This window comes from Petaurus breviceps, unplaced genomic scaffold (assembly GCF_028583685.1).
Source record: "Petaurus breviceps papuanus isolate PSGF00001 unplaced genomic scaffold, PetGlider_PUasm1.0 90925, whole genome shotgun sequence".
In the NCBI taxonomy this organism is placed as follows: domain Eukaryota; kingdom Metazoa; phylum Chordata; class Mammalia; order Diprotodontia; family Petauridae; genus Petaurus; species Petaurus breviceps.
This window is the reverse complement of record NW_027187380.1, coordinates 29238897-29264543: the sequence shown is the minus strand read 5'-3', so window position 1 is coordinate 29264543 and position 25647 is coordinate 29238897. Positions and strand designations below refer to the sequence as shown.

The following is a 25647-nucleotide window of genomic DNA, read 5'->3' as shown; positions in this document are numbered from 1 at the left end:
GCAGTATACCTTTGCTAAATTCAATCTGGCAGTTTTTGGTGTCAGCAGTCATAGGAATCTCTCCACTTACAAATTTCACAGTAATTTATGTAATTCACTCCATACAAGTGATTTCTTAGAATTTAAGGGGCAGTTTTGCTCACAACTGATATTTGCACCTATGACCCCACTTATGTGACAGTCCTTATGTTAGGTTTTAGGAAACAGCAAAAAATTCAGTCCTGAGACATAGCAGTATAGTTCTTTTTGTTACTTAATTCCTCCATAATGAGCTTTGTGTGCATATACCAACCTGAATACGGAAAAATCAAGAGTATACAGTAGTTTGTATACCACTTTATTTTTTAAACTGTTAAAACCATAGTCATAGAATCATATATCATAAATCAGCACTCCTGCTTTCCCATGGCTGGTCTGTCCAAATGATCATTTCTGTTTCAACTCTTGCCTATTCTCCTGATTCTACTACGCAACCCATTTTCATATCTTCATCCCTCATAAGGCCTTTAATCAAAATTTCTTGATTAATTTTTCACTTAATTATACTGCATGCCACCTTTTTCTTATATAAACAATGCTCCTTAAATCGTAGGCATTTCTTCCTTTCTGGATTCTCTGATTGTTCTCATTGAAGCTTCTCATGTTGTTAATGCATTTTTCCTTCTTAGTATAGATTTAAAGGTGTATAAAAGCAGACATCCAAGATCTATGATTTATAGAAGCAGTGTTTTGTGGATTAGTCTATGGCTGTATGACTATTAAGTCTAAGATCTTGCATGCTCTTGCTCTTACTGGGTTTTAAAATCTTTTAGGTTTTTAAATTCTGTTACAAGATTTTCTAGGTTGAACAATATCTGCAAGGCCTTTAATAAAATGCTTGTGCAATATTCATAGTTTTCTTCCTTGTTGGTTAATTGTTAGTCTTAGGTGTCTGATTATCAGTTTCATTCAAACATAGTATTTATAAACTTTTTGTTCCAATAATTTGTTTAATATTCTATGTTGGACTAGAAGACAATACAGAGTAGAGACTGAGACAGTAATGACAGTTTGCATTAAGTCTGGGTCAAACACAGAAAGGAAGGGTTCTAAATAAAGGGGAATCAGAAAGCATTAATGGAAAACTACAATCATCAAAGGCAGAGACATCAAACTACAATGAAACAAAATTCAAAGTTCTCACAAGCTAGCTAAATGTGCATACATTGTTGTTACTGTTTGTCCTTCATTCTCAAAAAGGACTTGCAAGTGAATCAGAATTAGGTGATGTAGGGCTGTGCAAGTTCACCAGTCCCACTTTCTCCTCTGAATGACTAGAAATGACTCCCAAATGTGTACACATAGCTCCAAGGAGCTATGCTCCTTATAGGGTCCTTGTCCTTTGCTTCAAGGCTGCACTACTATTTAATCCCCAAAGCTGACAGGAATCAAGGACAAGAGACTGACTAAAGAAGCAAGGCAGGATCATTATCATATTCAGAATTTTTTTCTTTTTGGATCCTCAAATGCTGAATTACCTTATAATGCTCAAATACATTGTAAATGAAAGGTTTCCCATTTTAGTTGATTCAGTTTTTCCTCCTTGCATCAATTTGCAGAGACTGAATAAAGAACCAATAAAATTTTATATGGCATTGACTGCATCAGCAGGTTTTTCTCCAGTATGGATTCTGAGATGTCGAATCAGGTGTGAATTTCTACTAAAGCTTTTCTTACATGCATCACATTCAAAGGGTTTCTCCCCAGTGTGGATTTTCTTGTGTCTGTTAAGATCAAAAGACTGTCGAAAGGCTTTAGCACATTTATCACATTCATACGGTTTCTCTCCACTGTGGATTCTTTGATGTTTAAAAAGATTTGAACGATAACTAAAACATTTATTACACTGATTGCATTCATAGGGCTTTTCTCCTGTGTGGACTCCCTGATGTTGAATAAGGCGTGAGCTCTGCCTAAAGGCTTTCCCACATTCATCACACTCATAGGGTTTTGTTCCTGAATGGATTCTTTGATGTTTAAAAAGATTTGAGCGATATCTAAAATATTTATTACATTGACTACACCCAAAGGGTTTTTCTCCAGTGTGTATTCCCTGATGCTGAATAAGCCTTGAGCGCTGAATGAAGGCTTTCCCACATTCATTACATTTATAGGGCTTTTCTCCAGTGTGGATTCTTCGATGTAGAAAAAACTGTGCTCTATAACTGAAGGCTTTCCCACAGTCACTACATATATAGGGTTTCTCCCCAGTGTGAATTCTCTGATGTTGAATAAGGTACGCTTTCTCACTGAAGAATTTTCCACACTCTTCACATTCAAAGGGTTTCACTCCAGTGTGGATTCTTTGATGCTGAATAAGCCGTGACCTCCAACTGAAAGTTTTTCCACAGACATCACATACGTGAGGTTTCTCCTTGGCCTGAATTTTCTGAGAATCATTAAGGACTAAACTGGAACTAAGCCTTGTTCCACATTCATTATATTCATTAGGCCCCTCACTTGTAGGAGTTCTTTGACAATTTCTTTCATGGGAGACTGAAATGCTTTGCTGATGAGTTTTTTCTCTAGTGGGAATAAGTTGGTGCTCAACAAATGAAAGAATGAAACTTTTCTCACATTCATTCCAGTTGTGAGGATGCTCTCCTGGGTCACTTTCCTTATGTTTACTAAGATCCAAGTTCTGACTGAAGTTGCTGCCACATTCATCACCTTTGTAAGTTCTGCCTCCTGCAGGAACTTTTAGACAGAAGCCTTTCTGATACTCCTTACAACGCTGGCATCTTTCTTCTGCAAAACTATTTTTATCCATAATAGTTCCTTCTCTCAGAGTCTCCTCTCCCTTCAGTTTCTCCCCTGTGTGTCTTCCCTGTACACTTTTTAATTTGCCTTGAAGTTCAAAGACTTCTCCAAATGTATGTAATTGAGGACCTTCCTTCTGTAGCTTTCTCAATCTCTCTGAATGAAATTCTTCAGAACTTTCCTGCTTGGAGACTGGCTTATAGGTTGCTGTACTAGTCTCACCACCTAATACAATAAACAGAAAAGGCCAGTGTTAACTAACTCTGTCCTGGGAGAAAATTAATTTCTAGAAGAATTCTCCTTATTCATAAATTAAATCAACCTAATTCTCCAACTCATCAGACAGAGCTTAGGGTACAATCAGTCTGTTTAGGGTCGCTATGGATTAATGATGGTTGACATTAGTGCCTCTTATGCCAGAGAAGCAGTTGGAATGTAGTGGCCCCATATGGTCTAGACTGAGCAAACCTTGTGCTTAGCAGAAATTCAGGAGGAGAGTCATACAGTAACTTAGGGATAAGACGAGCAGGGGGGAAATATGGTAGAAGTTCAGCAGAAATGGAAATAAATGTGATTGTTAGAATGAAGAGAAGTGGGGTGGCTAGGTGGCACAGTGAGTAAAGCATCAGCCCCGGAGTCAGGAGGACCCAAGACTCAGACACTTAACACCCACACAAAAAAACTAGCCATGTAACCTTGGGCAAGTTACTTAATCCCAACTGCCCTCCAAAAGGCAAAAAAAAAAAAAAAGAATGAAGAGAAGTAACAAAAGATGGTGGTGATGAAGAAAACTGAACATAGAAGTGAGGAACAGCTAAGTAAGTACATGATAAGAGAATGAACAAAGAGGTTTGTGCTTTTGTAATTAACAATATATACTGCCTTGAACTGAAGGGCAGAAGGATATATTGGTCTTGTAGTTAGAAGACCTGGGTTCAAATCTATCAGTAGTATGAATAAATTACTTATTGTCTCTGGCCTGTTTCCTCATTTGTATAGTGAGGGTAAAGTAATTTAATGTAAAATGTATACATTATTAGGGTTGTTAGGAGAAAAAGCACTTTGTATACCTTACAATACTATATAAAAGTGGGTTATTATGTGTGAGGTTGATTACTCTTTCTTAAAGAGCTACATTAGATAGCAAGCAACATGGGGTACCTCACAAAAAGGAAACCAGTTTAGTCTGGGGACAATTCTCATCAATGGTGACTTCTCCTTATCTAACTAGGCAAGACAGCACTCTTTATTTCTTTGCCTGTCATTAATATGAGGAGTTTCTCTACCAACATATAGCTCAACCTTTTTACATCTTGGTGGTATCTTGGTGATAACTGTGGTCAATGAAAATTCATCATGTGATGGCCAATTTTCTGGTAATGAGTCACTCTGAATCTGAGTGAAGAAGAGACACATATACTGTCACTTGGCCTGTTCAGTTTGACAGGACAAGTCAGATTAAGTCTTGGGGAACCTAGGGTCAACTCTATGCTATAATGAGGATTCAAAATGACTAAACTAGGAGCTAATACAAAGTATAATCTCAATAAATATTTATTCAATCAAATATGGGACAGATGGGTTATTAGTTTAGTTTTTTTTAGGATATTAGGTATCATTTTTAAAAAGGAATTCATTGGTAATTAAGAGATAACTAATGCCATTTTGGGTGGGAAGGCACCATAGAAATAGAAAGTCAGGATGAAGAAAGTTCTCTTACAACTGTTCTCTATCAGTGACCTGGCATAAAATGTACTTGGTGAACTAATGATTTAGCCAATATCTCACTCATGCTACTAGTCAGCTACTACTTACTTCCCTCCTAATTGACTCTCCCTCAATCACTCACCTGGGTTTCTGCTTTTCCAGACCTCTCTATTCTCAGCTCCCTGAATATCCAAAAACCACAGTTCTTTCCCTCGTTCCAACTGGGAAATCACAGCAGGTTTGGAAAATGATAATCCTGTTAATAATAAACAGATTAGAGGATAAACTTGTGGAATGATGCTCCATAACCTGTTGGAGAATTTCTCTTCAGAAGGCAGATGGAAAGAGAAGGAAGCATTCAAGAAGGACATCTTAGGAAGTCTAGCAGGAATGGGAATGGATCCATAGGGAACTCAGGAATAAATTTCTAGGAAATCTGGGGCAGGTAAAGCATGGCCTCTTTAATAGTTAGCATTTACATATGGCTTTAAAGTTTACAAAGGGCTTTACATAAGTAAACTCATTGAGGTAAGTGCTATTATTATTCTTATAATTATTATTCCTATTATTATACTAATGAATAAACTAAGCCACAGAGAGATTGCCCAGGTCATACAGTGAGGAAGTGTCTGAGGCAATGCTCAAATTTAGGTCTTGCTAGACTTCAAATCTGGCCATTTCACCATCTAACTACCTCTTTTTTTTTTTCTTTCAGAAGAAATACTTTCATGTGGCAGGAGACTAAACAACCTTCTCAAATGACAAATGTCAATCTTCTAAGACCAGAGTAACTGAGAAGATTCTCCTATAAGATGAGGAATGGGGCAGAATACAAGAAATCCAGGCAACTTGGTGGTACAGAGTGCTGGGCCTAAAATTAGGAAGATTCAATTTCATGAGCTCAATCTGGCCTCAGATACATCCTAGCTATATGACCCTAGGCAAATAATTTAATCCTGTTTGCCTCACTTTCCTCATCTATAAGATGAGCTAGAGAAGGAAAAGGCAAACCCCTCTAGTATCTTTGCCAACAAAGCCCAAATGGGGCCATGAAGAGTCAGGCACAACTGAAACAACCAAACAATACAAAGAAATTATCCATTTCAACTCTCTGATAATCACAGACCAAAAGACTCAGGACACAGTAGGTGCTTAATAAATCATTATTGTTTAAATCAGAGGCTCTTAAACTGTGGGTTCTGACCCCATATGGGGTTGCATAACAATGTAGGGGTTTCAAAAAATTTGGCAACAGTAAAAGGTTTCTAAACGTGCAACCAAAAATTAATTCAAAATCAAATGTGTAATGAATCCAGAGTATTCCTGGAAGTACTTGCCCATGTTGCACTGCACAACTTCAATACTTGGTTCTAAACACACAACATGCACACTTTGCACTGTGTATGCCATCATGCCACAAAAGGCCAACAAATGCTGCCAGAAACACCTCAGCTCAGTTTCAAGACTACTATATGTTATGAATTGCAGTGTTTTTACTCTATGTACAATATTGTTGAATAAATTTTGACCTGGGATTAAGACAGAATTTCCAACAATTTCTGAAATGGCCCTAAACATACTACTGCCATTTTGTACTATGTACTAATACAAAGTAGTGTTCTCAGCACTGATGATTACAAAATCAAAATATCAATCAACTCTGAAAAATTTTGAAGATGCTCTACATCTTGCAGTATCAAATATTCTGCAATGATTTAATTTTGTATATAAACATAAACAAGTACATTCATCTCATTAGTATGAAAATTTGCTTTCATCTTTAATAAATGGTAATATTATACATATATATATATATATATATATATATATATATATATATATATACACACACACACATATACACCAAAGAACTGTTTCAAAATAAATTTCTTTACTATCAGTAAATTTTTGATTTGTACATTCATTTTATATATGCCCGGGTTCACATAAAAATTTCTCGGGCAAAAAGGGGTTGTGAATAGAAAAAATTTAAGAAGCCCTGGTTTAAAATGAAAAAGGAACTATCAAATATGTAGAGAGAATAGAAACCTTCTTGCTATGACATTACAAACATCTCAATATTCCCTATCTCTGGTAACTCAGAGGCTATAAAATTAGGGAACTGATGCTTGAGCCTCAGTTCATAATTCTAAATAATCACTGTTGTTATGAGTAAAGGGAATAGCAAGGGACAGACTTTAATAAGACAATAGGTAAGGAGGGAAGTTCTTACCCAATGAGACAATATTCTCATAATTCTCCAGCATTACATTCCTGTAGAGGTCTTTCTGATGCAGGTCCAATTGTACCCACTCCTCCAGGGTCAAAGAGAGGGCCACATCTTCAAATGTCAACAACTCCTGAAACAATATGTTCCTGCTGCCCCAAGGACAATTCCACAGAAACATTGAGGACAAGAGAAGGGAAGGATGCAAGGTAAGGGTATCTGCTGGTGTACATAGTTTTAAAAGTGTTTTTGTTTATGGGGCAAAAAGAAATGCAGAGGGAAATGTGAGGACACCAAAACTCTTAAGTCCTACATAAACATAACTTGGTTTTACTGAGAAACTCGAGAGTTTCTATCTGAGGATATTAACAATAACAACAAAAAGAAAATCACAGCTCACCTGGGGCTCAGCTGTTAGGAGTGTTACTGCTACGACTACAGGGTGCTTCTTCTCTTGAGGAAGGGCAGAAATACAAGTGGCTGAGGGAAAAGAATTTATATATGAGTCCAGCTTCTAAAACTCATTTTCAAAAATAGTCTCATTCCAACCCTTTTATTATGTTAAATCCTTATCAATGTATATTTATTGTGGTCCTAAGTTCATGGAACCTGAGGTGAAAGAATTCCAGGTAATACAGATGTCTATAAAATCTACTTTCAACACACACACACACACACACACACACACACACACACATGAGTTCATTGTGTATACCCTTGTAATAAAGACTACTAATGTACAAAAGTATAGAAAGGAAATTGTAGAAAAAGCACATGTGACCAACAAGGCTGAGGATTAGACATTTTCTCTGATGCTTATAACCTCACAAACCTCTCCAAACCAGGAGTTATGCATGAGAGATTTTAGGTGTCTCGCCAATCTAGCATACCAAGAACCCAACGGAGGAAACAATTCAATGAACATTGGAAAAGACTACTCACTAGGCACTAATGCACTCACTCAACATAGGTAAACCTATTACCCAACACACTCCAGTAATGCAAAAGAATTCAGTTCTATACCCCATTACCCACACCCCTCCCAGTGCCATAGAAATTCAAAAGACATATAGATCAGCTAGAGAACTGAGAAAGAGAGAGAACTAGAGAAGGACAAATGAGTGTGGTTATGTGGAATTTCCCACAATGAATGAGCCCAGCATCTAACTGGAACCAGTTCTGTTCCTTCAGAGGTCACTTGGGCAAAGGCAGATGAATGACACTGCAAGGGAAGAGGCTGAGATGTCTTTGAGGTCCAGCCCCCAAGGAAACTTCCATCAAAGGGGAAGTAATCAGAAAGTAAGCAATATGGGACTATAAGGGGGCCGTGGGGGGGGGGGATACTAAAATTACCAAAGATCTTGGGAGGAAGAAAATTCAGCTAGATACTTTGAACATAACAGTAAATATTTTAATAACAAACAGGAATATGGCCTCCAGATCAGCAAAAAGACATCTATCAATAATTACTGCAAAACTAAGCACTTAATTAGGCAAAGGGACCTGTGGATTTCTAAGAGAATATGGAATTTCAGCAAAATGTTCCTGAATGGTTCTAAATAAGAACTGCAAAAGCAGACTTTATAGCATGCACAGCAGAAATAATCAGCAGAATATAAAAAATTGAATTGGGGAGGCCAGGTAGCACAGCAAGTAAGAGCACCAGCCCCAATGTTGGGATGACCTGGGGATTGAATCTGGGCTCAGACATTTAGCACCCACCCAGAAACACCTGGCCGTGTAACCTTGAGCAAGTTATTTAACCCCAATTTCTTAAAAAAAAAAAAAATTGAATCAACAGTGGCAAGTTCCACCAAAGAAACAAAAGAGAGGGTAACTGATTTAGAATGCAAATACATGGAGTAAACTAGAAAAAATGGGAAGAGAAACAAAAAAAAGTAACATTAAAAGAAAACCTGATCTCCATACATCAATCTAAAAGACAAGATGTATAGACTTAAGAATTATAGGTCTTAATTAAACTTAATTAAACTTAAACTTAAGAATTATAGGTCTCCCATAAGAACATAAGACAAAAAACCTGAATACCAAGATGCAAGAAATAATATACAAAATCTGCCCAGAACTTCTGAATATAGAAAATAAAACACAAGAGAGATAAACAAATTATAGAAACCAAGGACAACAAAAACATTAAGAGATTTATATCTAAATGTATGCAAGGAGACATGGTTGAAAGCAGAAATCAAGTAAAAGTAATGGTGGAGAAAAAGGCTTAGAATGTCATCGACTAAATCTCCTAATACCTCACCTAAAAGTGAATCAATTTTTTTTATGGGTCTAAATTTAGACAATGAAAGAGGCCACAAAAGGGTGGAAGGAAGAAGACAGAGGGGAATGTGTGCTATACCCTAATCAAATTTAAGAGAAAAATAATTTCTGTAGTATCTCAGAAAGAGAGCAGGTAGTCTTACCCGCTGAGCCACCTGGCCGCCCCTAAGCAATTGGGGTTAAGTAACTTGCTCAAGGTTACATGGCCAGGTGTTTCTGGGTGGGTGTTAAGTGTCTGAGCCCAGATTCGATCCACAAGTCATCCCGACAGTGGAGCCGGTGCTCTTACTTGCTGTGCTACCTGGCCGCCCCTGTGCCATTCATCATTGACTGTTGCCTTTTCCATGATTATTTTTCCCCTGTCTTCCTGGAAATCTCTTCCCTATTTCTATCTCCTCCCACTCTTATGGGAATCAGTTCTCCTTTCTCTTGTATACTTCTCCTGACACAAAAAGGGTGTTCTCCCTAAGTACCAAATCCCTGCAGATCATGCCCATAGTAAGATTGTTGGTGTTTAGTCATTTTTTAGTTATGTCCAACTCTTTTAAGTGATCCCTTTTTAGGGTTTTCTTAGCAAAGATACTGGAGTGGTTTGCCATTTCTGTCTCTAGTTCATTTTACAATGATGAAACTTTGGCAAACAGGGTCAAATAACTTGCCCCAAGGTCACACAGCTAGTAAGTTTCTGAGAGACATTATCTAATTTGAAAAGAGTAAAACTTTGGAAGACAACTGAAGGAAAACAGAAATCTAACTTATGCAATAAATAAAAAAAAGAGTGACAGATCAGATAAGAAAATGAAACCCCACAAATTTCTGCTTACAAGAAACACATTTAAAAAAGAAAAACATACACAGAATAAAATTGAAGGGATGGAAAAAATTTTATTCTGTATCATGTACATCCCCAAACGCAAGATTTACAATTACGCAAAAAAAAAAAAACCAAATGCTCAAAACATAAAAAAGCACATGCAAGGAAATTATATTATGCTGAAAGTAACCACAAACAACAAACCAATATCAATATGAAATTTATATGCTCCAAATGCTTCAGCATCTTAACTCATACACAGAACTAAAAGAAGACATACACATGGGGCGGCTAGGTGGCACAGTGAATAGAGCACCAGGCATTTTAAGAAATTAGAAAGCCAACAACATAGGAAAATAAACTAAAATGAGCAAAAAAAAAAGAGGTATTAAAAATTAAAGAAAGGGTCAATTAGGTGGTGCAGTGAATAGAGCAATTCCCTGGAGACAGGAGGATGAGGATCTGAGTTCAAATGCAGCCTCAGATTCTTGACACACTTACTAGCTGCATGACCTTGGGCAAGTCATTTAACCCCAATTTCCTTGCCTTCCCCCTCTAAAAAAAATTTAAAGCAATGATGAAAAGAAATGCCAACTATTTTAAAAAAACTAACACAATTGATAAAACCTTTAGCCAACATGATTAAAATAAGGCAGGCAGAAAGTCAAATCAATAATGTAGAAAATGAGTAAAGTAAAATTACAATAAAACCAGAAGAAACAAAAATAATAATCAGAACCTATCATGCACAGTTTCATATGCTAACTGAAAGTATGAAAGAAATTGAGAAATATGTTTAAAAATATTAAATGCAAAAACTAAAATATAAGTGACTATAAAGGACCTACCAAAGGAAAAAAATTCTGATGGATTCAAGGGAGAATTCTATCAAACTTTTAAATAACATTTAGAATCCATAGACCACAAATTATTCTAAGTAACTGAGAAAGAATTATATCAGCTTCCTCTTATGAGATATAGTCCTAAAAACTAATCCAAGGAAAAATAAAATGCAGAAGGATAAATGTTGACCAATATCATTAATGATTATCAACTGAAAAATTTTAAATAAAATCCTATTAAACTACAGCAATTCATACAAGAAATCACAGATTTATATCAGGGATGCAAGAATGTTTCAACATTAGGAAAACCATCAATATAATTAATCTATTAAAAAACAAAAACATCCCAAAACCACATAATTGTTTCAATGGCCTCAGAGAAGTTTTTGATAAAGTACAACACTCATTCAGGCTAAAAAACTCTAGAAAGTATAGGCATAGAGGGCTGCTTCTTTTTTTTAATAATAAAAAAAATCTTTATGACAACAAAAGCAACGGGAATACAGTAGAACGTTTCTGATAGAATATGGGAATAAAGAAAGGATGTCCACTCTCTGTACTACTATTTGATAGAGCTCTAGAAATAACAGCAGTAGCAATAGTATGAGAGAAAGAAATTAAAGGCAAAGAGGAGATAAAACCATCCTTATCTGTTTGTAATGCAATAGTTAACTTTAAAAAATCAGAAAATCAGGAAAGATACTAATTAAGACAACAGCTTCATCAAAGCTACATGCTACAATGTAAATCATCAAAAATCAAAACATTTCCATAGAATAATAACGAAATCTAAAATAAAACAATAGGAAAAAAATCTCATTCCAAGTAACTACAAAACGCAGATAGCATATAGGAATCAATCTACCAAAAAGCACACAAAGTACTGCAGAATAGATTAGATTAAAAAGTATCCCTTGAAAAAAATTAAAACATTAAATAGCCAAATGAATATTCAGGGATTTTGACTAGACCCTGCCAGTATAATAAAAATGATAATACTACTAAAGTTAAATTATACAATTAAGTTATTAAAGTGACAACTTAAAAGAATCTGACAAATAACAAAATTCACTGAAAAAAAAGACATAGAATATCAAGGGAAATGACGGAAATAAGGATGAAGAAATCTCCAACTATTTTATAAAGTAGCAGTGATTAGAACCATCTGATAATGGTTAAAAAAGTAAAGAAGTAGATGAGCGGAAAAGATTAGCTAAGGGAGAATCAGAAAACACAGCTTTCAATAAATCCGTTTGAAAAAATGGAAAACATAAATCACTTATGAGATAAAAACTGCTAAGAATATTGGAAAACAATCTGTCAGAAATCAGGCTTAGAGCACTTTCTGTCATATTCCTCTAAATATTATAAATAGATATATGAACTTATTATTAAAGATCATACTGTGTGGAATGACTTACAGTGAAGTTTCCCCATTCTGAATATCATATATACATTCTTATTACTTCCTTGTATTTTGTAACTAAGTTCAGTATTGTTTCCCCATATATATGTAAGTCATTGCATATTTCAATGTAATGTAAGAGCTATTGATGTATCCTTAATGAAAAAGAGAAAGAGGCAATTAAAAAGATAAAACGGATCATTTTGATTACATGAAACAAAAAAGCACTGCATGAACAAAATTAGTGTACCTAAATTAAGAAAAGTCAAATGGGGAAAAAAACCTTTTCATCAAATTTCTCTAAGGGTTTAGTATCACACTTAAACACATGTAATAAGATCAAGAGCTATTCTGCAAAAGAGGTCAAAGGATATGCACAAATAGTTTTCAAAAGTTTTCAAATAATTAACAATTTCAAATTATTAACAACCACATTAAAGAATGCTCCAAATCACTAGTAATAAGAGAAAAAGTAAATCAAAATAACACTTTGGTTTTGCCATGCACCTTGCAAATTGGAAAAATGACACTGATGAAAACAGTTGATGTTGGAGGAGCTGTGAGAAGGCAGCCACATTAGTGCACTGTTGGTGGAAATGTGAAATAGTGTACTGTGCAACTTGAAAAGCAATTTGGAATTATTCAAATGAAGTGACTAACATGGCCATACTCTCTGACATAGAGCTTTCATTATTAGACATATAATCCAATGATGCCAACGATAAGCAGAAAATACCCAAATACACTCATATATTTATAGCAGCATTTTGTGACAGCAAAAAAAAAAAAGAGAGAAAAAAGAAAAAGGAAGCAAAGGCAATGCCCACCAACTATAAAACGACTAACTATGGAACATGAGTGTACTGGAATATTAGTATGCTATAAGAAATGGCAATATTAATACAGAAAAACATAGAAAGATCTAGATGAACTGACACAAGAGTGAAGTAAACAGAGCTAAGAAAACAACATATACAATGACTGCAACAGTTTAGCATAGTAGAAAGAAACACATACACACAAATAAAAAATGAATGTTGCAAAGCACGAGTGACTTAAAAGCAGAGATATGAGACGATACTCCCACCCTACCTTTTTGGAGAGATTATACGTCTTCAAGTATTGCACATGGCACATATTTACAAACTTTTTCGATGCATTAATCAATTATGCTGATTTTTCTTTATTCTTTTTCCTGTCTTTAAAAAAATAGAATGATTCTCATAGGTGGGAAAAAGGGATATAAGGGGAAAACTATAGTGATATAAAAATAATACATTGGAGACTGCTGGTGACAGAGCCAAGATGGCCGAGGAGAAGCACAAACTTGGTGTGAGGTCCCACTCCAATCATTTCTAATACATGCAAAAAAATTATTCTAAACAAATTTTAGAGCTACAGAACCAACAAAGTGACAGAGAGAAAGAAATCTCCCACTGAAGGCAGCCTGGAAGGTCGATAGGAAGGGTCTATCACACTGGGCTGATAGCAAGGAGCAGATTTCAGGAGAGTGAATCACCAACAGCTGTGGCAGTTTCCAGACTTCTCAACTCATAAACTCCAAAGAGAAAGCAAAAGGTCAGTGGATAACTTGTTGAACAGGGGGACAGAAGAGCCCAGTCTGGCCACTGCCCCCAGGGCAAGAGGTGGCACAGGTGCAGTGACACCAGCTGCTGCTGCATGACTGACCCCAGAGCTCCTGGCCTGCAGATTGTAGGGGGGACAAGAGACCATTCAGAGGGTAATCGCTCTTGCTTTAACATGCTTAGATATGGATCACTCTCTTGGGTGGTGGTCCTGAGGTGTGTACCCAGTATGCCAGAGCTTGTGGAGGCTATAGAGAGGGTACCCTCCTAATAGCTCTGGCAGCTGCAAAACCGCAGTGATTTGGGACAAAGCTCTCTGCAATCTGGAAGCAGAGTTCTACTGTGGCAGAGAACTCAAAAGTCAAGTAATTGGCATGATGAACAAGCAGAGGAAACTTATTCAGACCATAAATTGCTTTTTTGGGAACAAAAAGGATCAAAGCATGGAATGGGAGGAAGACAATGAAGTCAAAACTCCTTCATCAAAAGATCCCAAGAAAAATATGAATTAGTTACAGGCCATGGAGGAACTCAAGAAGGATTTTGAAAATCAAGTAAGAGAAGTGGGGGGAAAATTGGGAAGAGAAATTAGAATGATGCAAGAAAATCATGAAAAGTGAGTCAACAGCCTGCTAAAGGAGATTAAAAAAATACTGAAGAAAATAACACCTTAAAAAATAGACCAACAAAATGGGAAAAGAAGCCCAAAAAGCCAATGAGGAAAAATGAAGAGAAGAATGCCTTAAATAGCAAAATTGGCCAGATGGAAAAAGAATCTCAAAAGCTCACTGAAGAGAATTCCTTCAAAATTAGATTGAAGCAAATGGAAGCTAATGACCTTATAAGAAATCAAGATACTATAAAACAGATCCAAACAAATGAAAAAATAAAAGGCAATGTGAAATATCTCATTGGAAAAACCACTGACCTGGAAAATAGATTCAGGAGAGAGAATTTAAAAATTATTGGACTACCTGAAAGCCATGATCAAAAAAAGGTCCTAGACACCATCTTGCAAGAAATTATCAGGCAAAAATGCCCTGATATTCTAGAACCAGAGGGCAAAACATTAATTGAAAGAATTCACCAATCATCTCTTGAAAAAGATCCCAAAAAGAAAACTTCCAGGAATATTATAACCAAATTCCAGAGTTCCCAGGTCAAGGAGAAAATACTGCAAGTAGTCAGGAAGAAATAATTTGAGTATTATGGAAACACAATCAGGATAACACAAGATCTAGCAGCTTCTACATTACAGGATCGAAGGGCTTGGAATATATTCCGGAGGTCAAAGGAGCTAGGATTAAAACCAAGAATAACCTATAATGCTTCAGGGGAAAATATGGTCATTCAATGAAACAGAGGATTTTCAAACATTCTTGATGAAAAAACCAGAGCTGAACAGAAAATTTGACTTTCTAATACAAGAAGGAAGAGAAGAATGAGAAGGTAAACAGGGAAAAGAAATCATAAGGAACTTATTACAGCTGAACTATTTACATTCCTACATGGAAAAATGATAATTGTAACTCATGAGACTTTTCTCAGTATGAGGATAGTTGAAGGGATTATATATGTATATATATGTATATATACATACATATGTATAGGAGGGTATATGTGTATATAAATATATATGTGAGTGTGGACATATGTATATGTATACACAGACAGAGGGCACAGGATGAGGTGAATATAAAAGGATGATATCTAAAAAATAATAATAAGAGGTGAGAGAAGAATTTATTGGGAGAAGGAAAAAGGGAGAGATAGATTAGGGTAAATTGTCTCATAATAAAAGAAGCAAGAGAAAACTGTTACAATGGAGGGGAAGAGCAAGAAGGTGAAAGGGAATGGGGCAACCTTACTACCATTGAATTTAGCTTAAGGAGGAAATAACATACACACTCAATTGGGTATCTTACCATACAGGAAAATAGGGGGGAAGGGGATAAGAGGGGGCATGATAGAAGGGTGGGCAAATTGGGGTTGAAGGTAGTTAGAAGCAAACATTTTCATAAAGGGATAGGGTCAAAGGAGAAAATAGAATAAGTGGGGGTGGGATAGGATGGAGGGAAATATAGTTAGTCTTTCACAATATAACTACTATGGAAATGATTTGGATAACTACACATGTACAACCTATACTGAATTGCTTATCTTCCCAGTGGGGGCAAGTGAGGAGGGAAGAAGGGAAAAAATCTGGTACTCAAAGTTTTAAAAACCAATGTTTTAAAAAATGGTTTTTTACATGCAACATGCAAGGGAAATAGGATATACAGGCACTGGGGGTATAGAAATCCATCTTGCCCTACTAGAAAGTTGGGGTAGTGTAATGGTAATGTAATTTTTAATTTGAAGATCCCTTTGTGTTGGCAAAAGCAGCAGGTACTTAACACTTAGTAACTGAGGAAGCCTCTGATTGGGAGAACAGAAGGTATGAACTCCGGTCTCCTGTTAACTGACAGGAAAGGGTTGGCTGAAGGAAGTAGGTAATACTGTGTATATAATAAAAGCCCCAGAGAGGCATGGTCAGAATTTCCTTGAGACCGAGATCTGGTGGCAGAGCAGCTACAGAAGAATGGAGAACTGAGTCCTGAGAACTTGTGGTGGTGGAGGAACCTGGAGCCAGAAGCCCATTAGCCCAGAATTTGGAGCCAGGAGCCAGGAGCCCAGGTGACTGAAGCATGACTGGGATGCCGAGACTTTGTTTGTGGCTTGGTTGAGCCTTGAATTCTTTGGAGCAGAAATGGTGAAGGATCTGACTTGGACCAAACCCTGTGAAGTTCAGTGTGGAGCAGGACCTGCCCAGAGAGCTGGTCAAGGAACTGGGAGCTGTCTGCCATTGAACCCAGGTGACAGTCTGGTGAATACTGGTAGAATCTGGGACCATGGAAGGGGATCCAGGGAATCTGAGAACAGGCCCCAAGTCAAGATGAAAAGACCTCTCCTTGGGTACTGAGTAATTATGGAATTATAGTTTACTAGTGACCTAAGGGGTGGAGGGTTTTGTGTATGATACTTAGTAAAACTTTGCTGAATAAGTGACTGATTGATTTAATCAAGACTTTGCCCCATGAGTGAAAGACTTTGACTGTGTACTTTGATACTACTGATAAGTGACTGATTGAGTTAACTTAAGAGTGACTATTTTACTTTGAGACTATGTTGTGAATATTATATTGTGATTTTCTGTCTTTAAAGTATAGTGAAGACCAGGTACCAACTCATACCCATAAGAACAGCAAAAGTGACAAAAAAAGAAAATGACAAATACTTTCAGTATTTGGGTAGAACTACAAACTGGTCCAGTCAATCCAGAAAGCAATTTGGAACAATACCCAGAAAGTTATTAGATTGTGCATTCCCATATCAACCAGTGATACCACTACTAGATCTATACCCCAACTAAATCAAAGAAAAAAGAAAGGGACTCATATGTACAAACATAGTTTTAGTAGATCTTTTCATGGTGGCAAAGAATTAGAAAATGAAGGGATGCCTATCAATTAGGGAATGGATGTGATAGAATGTTATTGTGCTATAAGAAATGATTTAGGAATGGTTTTAGAAATATCTAAGAAAACTTGTATGAATTAATGCAAAGTGAAGTCACCAAAATCAAGAGAATAATTTATATAATAACCATACTGTAAATACATACAACTCTGAAAGATTTAGGAACTTTGATTAGTAGAACAGAACCAACCACATAATGGTTCCACATGCCATCCATCTCCAAATAGAGAAGAGTGCAGACTGAAGTTTTTTTTGCTTTTTTGTCCATGATTAATGCAGGAAGTTGTTTTTAGTTTTTCTTGCTTTCTTAACGGCTTGGGGGAGGGAGAGAATTCAGAACTGAAAATAAAATAAAAACATTTAAAAAAAACCCAAAGTATATTAAGAGATTTAAATAAGAAAAACAGAAAATGTGGGTGGGGGTTTTGGTTCTGTACTACCAAGTCCTGTTGATCTTTTTTCTGCAATAAATCTAAATTCCTAGATACAACATTCAAATTTCCCCACTGATGTGATATGCATGTAAGGAGATATACCCTTCCTAAAAATAACCCTGTTATGCAAATTCCGACAATAAAAACCACAAAGTTTATGGAGAAAAATAAAATTAGGAGCACAACACTCAAACTCAGTCCCAGTGTCAATTACAAAAGCCACAAAAGAAGGAATTCCCATAGTGAGATCCAGTCACCAATAACACCAGCTACTGCCTCACATGGAGCATAAGTGGAAACACCCTGTAACCTGGAACTGGAGATCTCTGACCTTGCCTGTTCCAGGAGGTAACCTAGGGAAACAATCTTCCCTCCCTTCACCCTGCCAATACCCACCACAACCCCCAAGTGCTGGGCCCATTTCCAATAAGACATTGCTCTGCATCTATCTCCAAGGCTTTTTCCTTGGGCAGGTGGCTTGGGGGTGGCAGGGTAAAAGGGGTTAGGTCATCAAAGTCTATTTAGGTTTTGGGTGGGAAGTGCCATTGGTGGTATCCTGTCTTCCTTTCCCTTCAGTGCCCACCTCCCTTTCTAGGTCCCCACCTCTCACTCTGAAAAAGTATCACACCCCTCTGCCCACTATTAATTTTCACCATCTTCTGTATCAGGAAACATAACAGCTACAGAACTTCTCCCCGTTGGAGCCAGACATCTCCTCATCTCCTCTTTCTACAGACCCCACTGAACTTCCTGTAGGTCTCATCACATGCTGGCTATACCCCCCTCCCCCCACCTCGAACCTGGCTTTGTTCACCAACTGATGCACTAGCACTATCATGATGTCTGTTCTAGGGTGGGGGTGGGGATGCTCTTCAGGGGCCGTTTTCCCTTCCCTTCTATGCCAGTCACTCCAGGCTCTCTCTTATCCTTCTGGAGTATTACATGTCCTTCCGTTAGTTCTCACCACTGCAACACTTTTCCTCAGTTGGAATCAGATAGCTCTTCCCATAGGGCCCATCACATGCTGGTAGATACTTCTCTCAACCTTTCTATAGAAGTCTCACCCTCCCACCCATTCATTCTTGCTATAGTTGTCCTTGATGGCAAAACTATACATAAGCAAACACAAAATCTGTATAATCATATTGGAAAAAAATTCTTATTTTCAAAATAAGCATCATAGCAGAACTGCCTATACTCAAGAACATTTGATAATAGGAAGAGACCCTTTCCCTTCCCACTACTGACAAAATTAGTTTCTCATTATTCCACTCATAAACAAAATTATTCTGCTTTCTATCTTCAGGAAAGGATGCCTAGTGGCCCCCAAGGACATTCCCTGGTTTGCTCCCACCTCTTAACTTTCATAGTTGCTCCCTAATACCTGAGATATCTTCAAATCTCCTCATGTTCTTCACAATCCATCTTTAAATTCATCTTCCTTTAGAAATTTTCACTGATTAAGCTTCACTTCACACTTCTCCACAGATCTTCAGTCTTTTTACACCATTTAAAATACAATCTTATTATGTTTCTCTGTAACACTTTACTCGCTTTAGTTGGTTTGTATCTTCACATGTTCAGTAACCCTACCATCCCACTTCCCTATTCCTCACCATTTTCTTGTACAGGGCAGGGTACAGTCTTAAACTGGGTTTCCATTGCTCCCTGGGCTGTTGTCTCTTTTGAAGACACTGGTGCATTCGTGGGGACCTAGAGGAAAATGATACTATGTAACCAAAACCTATGAGAAAAAGATCACAGGAGGAGGAAAAGAGTAAGAATTGCATTTAATCCTTCAATACAAGGGCAAGTGCCCAGTGAGGCATCATCCAATTTCCTCAACTTAATATTCTATCTCATTATCCCCTAGAATTCCTTTCAACTCTACCCAAGTCAATCTACTTTCTATGCCCAACATATAGCTTATTGGGTTCTGTACCTCTGTGCCTCTCTGCTCATACAATGCTCACCAACTTGTAATAACTGCCTCCCCAAGCATCCTTCCAGACAGCTCAGCACTCACCTTAGATGCAATTTAAAGGACTGAACCCATGGTCTTTCCTATCATTATCTAATTTTTCTTCTATAGAGTACATAGCTCACAAATTACCTTTCCTTTAGCTCACCTTATCTGATCCATCTGGTTCTCTTTCCAAATCCTCCAATAAGGTCACCACCTCCTGTGGGCTTTCTGGACAATGCTTCTGCACCCAGGTTTGGAGTGTGTCAGGGAGAATGGTCAAGAATCGCTCCAACACCACCAGCTCCAGGATCTGTGCCTTTGTGTGGATCTCTGGTCTCAGCCATTCCCAACAGAGATTCTGTAGGCGAGTCAGAGCCTCTCGTGGACCAGACACTTCACAGTAACGAAACTGCCTAAAGCTTTGGAAGATGTTCCCCTTTGGAGGGTTGTTCCCTTGAATGCTTGTGTTCTGTTCCCTTCTAAAATCCTTTTTCCCCAAGTTCACTATGACTAACTCATCCTCCTTATGGGGAATCCAGGGACCAAGAGATGTAGCTTCTTCTGACTGTACAGTTATAGTTTTCCCCCCAAATCTACTCATCTTCCAATTGAAACCTGGTCTGGAGAAATTTGTCCTTGGTCTCCTCTTTTTTCTAGAGACTGCTGAGCCAAAATAAATCACTTTAAAAAACAAGAAAAGGCAAAGGTTTGGGGAGTATTGAACATATTTAAACTTTCTTGTTACCAGAAAAATCAATCCACTTAATTCTACAAAAAGATGAGTATACTCATTTTTAAAATTTAGGGTCAGGCAAGGTATTTTTCAGATCCCTTGGGTTTTATAAATAACCAAATGAAAGAATCTGATTCATTGATTTGCTTGTAAGTTACCAGTAAGATTTAGTGAAAACAACCAGGATGGCCAGGGACTTAAGAAAAATACATATAACGACAACAATTTATTTTATGGCTGCTAAACTCTTTCTACACATAACCTCGTTTGATCCTCACACTGATGCTATGAAATCAATAGCAAGAATGATACTGCCCCATTAAAAATAAAGTTGTGCCCATGCGTCAACATGGCTAAGCAATAGCAAAGTCAAGATTAAAAATCAAGTGTTTCTATGACATTAAAGAACCTAAGATGCTTCAGTATCTGAGAAAGATACTGATAGATAAAGAAAAAGATGCTTCAGTACTCTGAGGCCAAAAGGATGTAGGAGGAAACATCAGTTGTAGGTTACTGACGGGTGCCGGCGGGGGTCTATGCCGATCCCAGAAGCCAGGATTCCTTCTTAAAACAACGAAACCTCGACAAGCACCAAGCTGGAAATGAGGATCTGAAAGCAGCATCAAAGGACGCTTGGTTCTCGGGAGCCGGTCCAGGCACAGAAGCCCTCGCCCATTCCACTTCCCTGCAGGAGGGCCCTTTCAATCCCCACCTCAAGGTCCTCTAGCCTACGGCGGTCGAACGCACAAGCCTCACTGCCTGTTCGTCTCCGGGAACTAACGAGCCGCGGTCAACTCCAGCGGGCCTCAGCTGGCCCCTGACACCGAGCAGCAAGCGCAGAGAGAACCGCCCCTGCACGAACCGGAAGAGCCCTGGATCCTGCGCTCACGCATCCTCAAGCAGAAAGCACTTCCTTTGGTCCCTTTCAGCTGTTCTACTGGGAGGCGGAAGTTAATGCTACGGACTTAGTAGGAAGGTGGTTGATGCACCAAATCTGAGATTCCTGAAAAGTCATCTTACTTTTCCAAAACTACAAGGATTCTTTCGCTGTGGAAAAGGAACCAGGTAGTAGAAGCCCAACCAAAATCTTCGCACAATTTGAGATACATCTTCCAGTTCTTTTTAAACGCATATAATACGCGTCAAACACTCATTTATTTAGCTGTTTTTATGCATTGGGGACACAAAGAAAGGCAAAGACATTTTGGTGCTCTCAAGAAACTCACATTAGAATTGGAGGATAGAACATGTAAATAGGTACATACGTGATCTGTACAGAGTAGTTGGAAGATAATCTCAGAAAAAGGCACTAGAATCCTGGGTCACCAGAATGACCTCCTGGAGAAGGAGGGATGTGAGGTGAGGAGGAAGGAATGGCTTGAAGGAAGCCTAGGAAACTAAAAGATGGAAGTTGGGTGTGGCAGTTCCAGAAAGTGGAAACAGCCAGTTCGAAGTCATGGAGAGGGGAGATAAGAGTATTTGTGCAAGGAATGGCAAGTAAACTAGTGTTTCTAGGTCACTGTGTATGTGGAGAGGGGAGTAAAGTGTAAGAAGACTGGAAAAATGAACCAGGTTTTGGAAAGCTTTAAATGCCAAGCAGGAGATCATATTTGATCCTGGAAGCAATGTGACATAACATTTGTAAAGCACAGCATACATAATAAATGCTTGTTCCCTTTTCTTCTCTAATAGGGACCCACTGGTGGTGTGGTTTCATAATGTATAGTGGCTGAACCATCTCAAAGAAATAAGACCACTACTAGTCCAAGTATAGGCATATACTGGGATTGACGCCTCTCATGAAGCTACCTAAATTCTAAGAGGAACCAGCAACTTCAGAGAAAACAAGATTTTTAAAGAGTAAATATGCATAATAAATTATGAATAGTAAAAAGGGGGGGAGAAAGGGGTTGTGGTGGTATTAAGGGATTATGGAATAGGGGAGGTTTCCTAGCCCCAGTGGAACTGCAAATGCATACAGAAAAATCCATTGGAAGCATATATATGTAAGATGATTTTATAATCTTCTTTACCTCATAAATTCACCTAAAGGACAACTTTTGCAATTACTGAACAGGTTCCTACTTATGGAAAGTAGGAATGGTGATGCTTTCTGATTGGCTATTATGGTCCTGTCAGATTAGATAGATGTGGTTGTGGTTAAGTGCATGGAAACTCCTGATGTTCTATGAGAAATAGGAGTTCATGGGCATACCTGTTGTTCTAGTGAGCAATGAGGTATATATGTGAAATGCCCATGGCCTCATAAACTAAGCCCCTGTATGTAACAAGTTTGGAAAATTACTGAATTCTTCCTGAACTTGTAAGTGCTTAGCCAGGAGCCCCTGTCTTGTGAGAAACAGACCTGGCCATACTTCCTGATAAGATGTCAGAATGACCCAGGACATCTGGGTCTCACAATATATCAGGGAAAGGACTATACAACTCTCCAGACCAAGACCTGGCTACAACGGATGTGCTTATCTACCATTGTCAGACTAACTTTACTTCCCACAAGACTAACTTTATTTCTCACACCTGTTTTGTGGTTCTTGGCTTTAACTATTCCTCGCCTCCTGATGGAGCAGCTCTCCTAAGGTTTCCTTGGGAGACTGTCGCTGGCCAGCTCAATAAAAATGATGCTCAGAATAATTGACTTGAATTGGGTCATTTCATATGAAGAAGTTAGGATTTTGGGGGGAGGGAGTTTTCTAGGTAGGGACAGTGGGCCTGGTGTTCAGTGGGGCCTATAAGAAAGTTAGACTATTGAAGCTGGGGGCAGCTTTATTAGGATTCCATCACCAGAACTCATTGAGTAGGGCTTTGATAAGGTCAGAACTACCTGAGCTTTAGAAAAATTACCTAATCTATATCCCAAAGAGATCATAAAAATGGGAAAAGGACCCACATATACAAAAATATTTATAGCAACTCTATTTGTGGTGGCAAATTAGAAATTGAGGGGATGCTCATTAATTAGGGAATGGCTGAACAGGGTGTGGTATATGAATGTAATGGAATACTATTGTTCTATAAGAAATGATGAGCAGGCAGATTTCAGAAAAATCTGGAAAGATTTGCATGAACTGATGCTGAGTGAACTGAGCAGAACCAGAACATTGTACACAGTAACAGCAATGTTGTATGATAACCAACCTTAATTGACTTAGCTCTTCTCAGCAATGCAATGATCCAAGTCAATTCCAAAAGACTCAAGATGGAAAATGCTATCCATATCTAGAAAAAGAACTATGGAGTCTGAATGCAGATAGAAGTATACTATTTTCTCTTTTGGGGGAGTTGTTTTTTTGTTTTTTCTTTCTCCTGGTTTTTCCCTTTTGTTCTAATTCTTCTTTCATAACATGACTAAAGTGGAAATATGTTTAATATGATTGCATATGTATAGCCTATATCAGATTGCATGTAGTCTTGGGGAGGTGGGAAGGGAGGGAGAACTCATAACTTATAAAAGTGAATGTTGAAAATGAAAAATAAATAATTTTTTTAAAAAAGAAAAAAATTACCTAGGCAGTTGTAGGATGAATTGGATTGGGAAGAGACTTGGGACAGAGGGACCATTTAGAAGGCTATTAAAATATTCCAAGTTATAGGTGATGAGAATCTGAACTGGGTTGGGACTCTATGTGGAGAGAAGGAAACATATGAGAAATGTTGTGGAAGTAGAAATGAGAATTTTTTGGCAAAAGATTAGATGGAGGGTAGGTGAGCAAAAATGAGGAGTCAGGGATGACAATGAAGTAGCCAGATTGAGTGGATGGTAGTGCCTTCTATAATAATAGGGAAATTCAGTAGAAGATAAAGTTTACAGAGAAAGATCATGAATTCTCTTTAGAGTATAACTTGTTGGAGATGCCTATAATAGTTTGTGATGTCCAAAAAACTATCAGTGATGTGGAACCAGAGCACAGAAAAGAAACTAAGGATAGATATGTAGATCTAGGAGTCATACATATGATATTTGAACTCATGGGAGCTGATGAGATAACTATGTGAAGTAACATAGAAAAGAAAATAGTCCAAGCCTTGGGGGACATCCAGGATTAGTGGCCATGTTATGGATGAAGAATCAGCAAAAGAAACAGCAGGTAAGGGAAGAACCAAGAAAGAGTAGCATGCATACATGTATATATATGTTTATTTTACATATGCACACATGCATTTTATTTGCACATAATTGTTTTCATGTTATTTTCCACATTAGACTGTTGACTTCAGACCCTTGATGTCAGAGACTGGTTTTTCTTCATATCCTTAGTGCCTTGCACTTTTAAATGCTTGTTGGCTAACAGAATTGAGTTCAAGAGTTGATAAGGATGGAAGGAAAGTATACAGAGGTAATGGATTGAGAAAGAACTGAGGGGTGGAAGGATTGAAGGTCATTGTGAGAATAAAGATCAGGTTTAGAGTTTGTAAAAACTGGGGAAAATTGAATGATAAAATATTATAATTAGATAAAAAATTTCAGAGTTAATGAACCTGGAAGTTCACTTGTGGGTGGTCAAGGGTATGACCATTTCTGTGTATAAGTGAGGTAGAGTGGTAGAATAGGTCACAGAAATTGAGTAGATTGAGAAACTGGGAAGTCATGATATTTGAGAGAACATCAATAGGTATGACCTAATATGAAGGCAGAAGAAGAGTAGGGAAGACTGTTTGCCAGATGCAAATTGAATAAAAAAATAAGATGAGTCTTCCTGACCTCAGGCCCAGAACTCTATCCATTCTACCACTTAGCTCACCAACACTGACATATACCCCTAGTTTTCTTATAATTGGTGTTTGACCACTCTAGATCAGTGCATCCATCTATAAAGGGATTCAGTTCCCTCTGCTTTTGTAAATGTAAAACTGTAATCCTGCCAAGGTCCATTGCTGGAATTAGCTAGATTCCAAATAAGAATTAAACAAGCCAGTCAATGTTGAAAGCAATAGGCCCTTTTATTTGATATATGATACTCAACAGATGTCACTGTAGAGGGCAGTTTTGATGGGGAGCACTTTTCATCCTCTTCTTTTTCCAGGAGAGGGTAAAATTAATTCTTGATTATCATGTCTATCTCCACCCACTGGTGGTCAACTCAGGGTATGACCTTCTCTTGAGGTCTCTCTACTCCCCAGCTGTAATGCCAAGCAAAGGCAACTTCCCAAAGGTTCAAAATACCAGCATAGCCGCTCTCCATTCTATTCAGTGACAAATTAAGAACACAGAAAATCAAAATACAGCATAATTCCAAATACAGCATTCACCAAATGTAATTCAGTAATTTCCCAGTACTACTCCACCCCTGGAAAGTACATT

General features: G+C 37.7%; 1 protein-coding gene across 2 annotated transcripts; it reads right to left on the bottom strand.

The window, feature by feature from the left end:
• Positions 1–894: 894 nt before the first annotated feature.
• On the bottom strand, positions 895–21199 carry LOC138152646 (zinc finger protein 436-like). 2 transcript variants are annotated; one of them, XM_069076675.1, is made up of 7 exons: positions 20846–21199; positions 19758–19952; positions 19245–19341; positions 7134–7213; positions 6740–6866; positions 4649–4762; positions 895–3024 (listed from the first exon to the last, which is right to left on the bottom strand). In XM_069076675.1, exons 1-7 carry the CDS (start codon positions 20948–20950, stop codon positions 1625–1627), a joined length of 2118 nt encoding a protein of 705 aa, XP_068932776.1. In that variant the 5' UTR covers positions 20951–21199; the 3' UTR covers positions 895–1624. The 2 variants fall into 2 exon arrangements, with proteins under 2 accessions (XP_068932776.1, XP_068932775.1); XM_069076674.1 differs by having other exon boundaries at positions 19758–21199.
• Between the last annotated feature and the right edge of the window lie 4448 nt (positions 21200–25647).

Bases quoted from the DNA above. Each gene is read 5' to 3' on its own strand.
- LOC138152646 (XM_069076674.1), bottom strand. From the start codon at position 20,195: ATGAGTAGATTTGGGGGGAAAACTATAACTGTACAGTCAGAAGAAGCT. The intron at 19,342-19,757 runs GTGAGCTAAAGG...ATTTTCCTCTAG, and splicing joins AACCAGATGGATCAGATAAG to GTCCCCACGAATGCACCAGT. The intron at 7,214-19,244 runs GTGAGGAATAGG...CTTTTCCCTCAG, and splicing joins CTGCCCTGTACAAGAAAATG to CCACTTGTATTTCTGCCCTT.